This window comes from Ipomoea nil, unplaced genomic scaffold (genome assembly GCF_001879475.1).
Source record: "Ipomoea nil cultivar Tokyo-kokei standard unplaced genomic scaffold, Asagao_1.1 scaffold0276, whole genome shotgun sequence".
NCBI classification, from domain to species: domain Eukaryota; kingdom Viridiplantae; phylum Streptophyta; class Magnoliopsida; order Solanales; family Convolvulaceae; genus Ipomoea; species Ipomoea nil.
In genome coordinates, this window is record NW_017616704.1 from 5,033,010 (window position 1) to 5,035,720 (window position 2,711).

At 48.2% G+C, this 2,711-nt stretch overlaps 1 protein-coding gene across 1 annotated transcript; it reads left to right on the top strand.

Annotated features, from left to right (window-relative positions):
* Positions 1 to 676: 676 nt before the first annotated feature.
* Positions 677 to 1,795, top strand: LOC109156115. Its single transcript, XM_019303952.1, has 2 exons — positions 677 to 792; positions 895 to 1,795. Exons 1-2 carry the CDS (start codon positions 677 to 679, stop codon positions 1,793 to 1,795), a joined length of 1,017 nt encoding a protein of 338 aa, XP_019159497.1.
* The last annotated feature ends 916 nt before the right edge of the window (positions 1,796 to 2,711 follow it).

Here is a 2,711-nt window from a genome sequence, read left to right on the forward strand (position 1 = left end):
CAACCCGGTCAACTACATTCAACCGGTATACCCGCCGCCCGGTCTACAGTATCTGTTTCCCAGCCAGTATCTATACCCGATCCCTCCTCCTCAGTATGGGTGTTGGCCCGGAACGCCGATGTATTATCCACCGCTGGCTGGATATACACAATATATGCCTGCGTACACGGCTCCAGCTTCCGCTCCTCCGATTTACCCGACCATGCCGACCGAGCCGGAGCTTCAGCCCGCTCCCCGGGCTAGGCGCTCGGCTCGTTCGAGGTTGGGGTCGCAGGGTGCCGAGGCCATGGAGGAACCACGGTAGGCTCAGCATGTCAAACCGGAAGCACACGCTCAGGTAGCTGAAGACCCTGAGGTAGAAGCCAACCGGGCGATGGGCATTTGAGCGACTCCGACCAGCAATGCGGCAAAGATTGGGTCCGCAGGATCGAAACAGACGCTCGGTTGATTCGCCCATGCGAGCGGCAAGCCAGGAGGGATAGTCTGGGCATAGTGGGTCTAAATCTCATCGGCGACGACGGGCCCGGGAACCAGCCCAAACGGTCGTACAAGATGAGACCCGAGGATTGATCAACGAACTCCAGGCAGAGTTCACTCGCTGGCAAAACGAGCATGTTGTGAGGCCCCCACCGATCATTTAGCCTCTCTCTTGAGGACACCCTTCACGGCGGAGATTATGGCCCAGCCTTACCCGCTCGATTTGCGCATCCCCGTCAACAAGGAATACGATGGGCGGACAGACCCAGAAGTTCATGTCAACACCTACTACGGCAATATGATGATGATGGGCGTGTCTGACGCCGTTATGTGTAGGGCTTTTTATTCCACGCTCACTGGTCGAGCGGCGGAATAGTTCAGAACGCTACAACCGGGCTCTATTTCTGATTTTGCCAGTTTGGCGGCCAAGTTCATGCGGAAGTTTGTCACTTCTAAAGTTATTCGAAAGCCCTACATGTACCTCGAGAAGGCCAAGCAGTTGGATAGGGAAAGCTTGACGGATTTTCTAGTCAAGTGGAAGGCGGCGGTCAGGGAGGTTGAGCCGATGGACGATCTGACGGCTATCCACATGTTGCATATTTCCCTCCGGGCCAGTTATCTTTATCAAGATTTCATACTCCACCCTCCAACCACTTATGAGGAAGCCATCCGTAGAGTGACGGATTATGCCAATGCTGATGAGGCAAATGCCGTCAAGAGGTCACAAGAGGTCGGGACATCATCCCGGAAGCCTTCCGGTCGGGCGGATCATCGGTCGGAAGATCATTCCCGACCCCGTACCCGACCAGGAGAGTTCACGGCATTGAACCGATCAGCGGCGGAGGCCATGCAATATGCACAGTCCTGCAACCTTATCCGTTTACCTCAACCGGGACCAGATGGGTCGGATAAGACGAAACATTGTGCCTACCATCGATGTGCAGGACATGACACGGAGGAATGCACACATTTAAAACAGCTGTTGAAAGATTTGTTTAACTTGGGAAAGATGGACAAATGTGTAGGGAAAAGAGAAGAGAACAAAAGAGTGGGCGAGAGAAAAGATCAAAGGCATTCTCATCATCGCAGAGATCAAGATTGGCGGGATCCCGATCCTCCATCTAGTGGCCGACCGGCGTCCAAACCGACCATCCACGTTATATTCGGAGGTTTGGAGGATGCTTCCCGACCTCGGGAAAGCTGCCCGGTCGCGATCGTCGACTCCCGGGAAACCGGTAAAAGGCAAAAGATGGAGCCCATCACCTTCACTCTTGAAGACCAGTCGGAAAGCGGTGATCTTGGGACTTTCCCGAAGTGATTCCTTCTTCACAGTCACGTTCCAGTGGGGCCTTGGCAGGAGGTCGACCACCCACCACGTGCCCACTACCACGTTCCAGTGGGGACTTGACAGGCGGTAGACCGCCCACCTCGCGCCCACTGGTACGGTATGTTTTCTTGACTTCTCATTTTATTGATCCATTGTGCATTTCTGTGTCTTCCTTGATACTTCTTATGCGTTTAACATGTAAATAAAAATCTAATGCTTGAACATGAAAGTCGAATTATCTTCCTAATTGATTTATTGATAAGTTATATAGAAATTATAGGGACTAATTCTACTTCTAGAAATCTAAATCCTCGGGTACATTGCGTATTAAGTTTTGACCCGAAGGCCAATCTGAGTGAGACTGGGAGAAACCCGAGGAACCTAAACCAAGTGGTCATCTAGAAATTGTCCTTGGAAAAATTATATTGCATCCCCAAACTATCTTAAAACTATCCCTCTAGACCTCGGTCCATCTTGCATAATAGACCACAAGCCTCCAATGCCTTGTTTAGAACCTTTGACCACTAAGATAAGGACCCACTAAACAAACATTTATACATAAATAGGTATATCACTACTATTCTGAATATGTTCCCCTAAACTTCTATTTTATATATATATATATATATATATATATATATATATATATATATATATATATATATATTTTTTTTTTTTTTTTTTTTTTTTGAATCCGGTGCAACCCCTCTAGTTGGATGAATTCGTGAGCCTTAATCCTATTCGTTTATTTATCTTTTTTAACAGTTCAGATTTGGTGCTCTTTGAAACCAAATGTCATGTATTTCTATTAAGTTAAGGGGTAGTTTTGTCTTTTGGGACTATGTTCATTATGTAAAGTAATTATGCCGCGTAGTTTTTGGGGCGAGTGTAGAGATAAATTAGGATA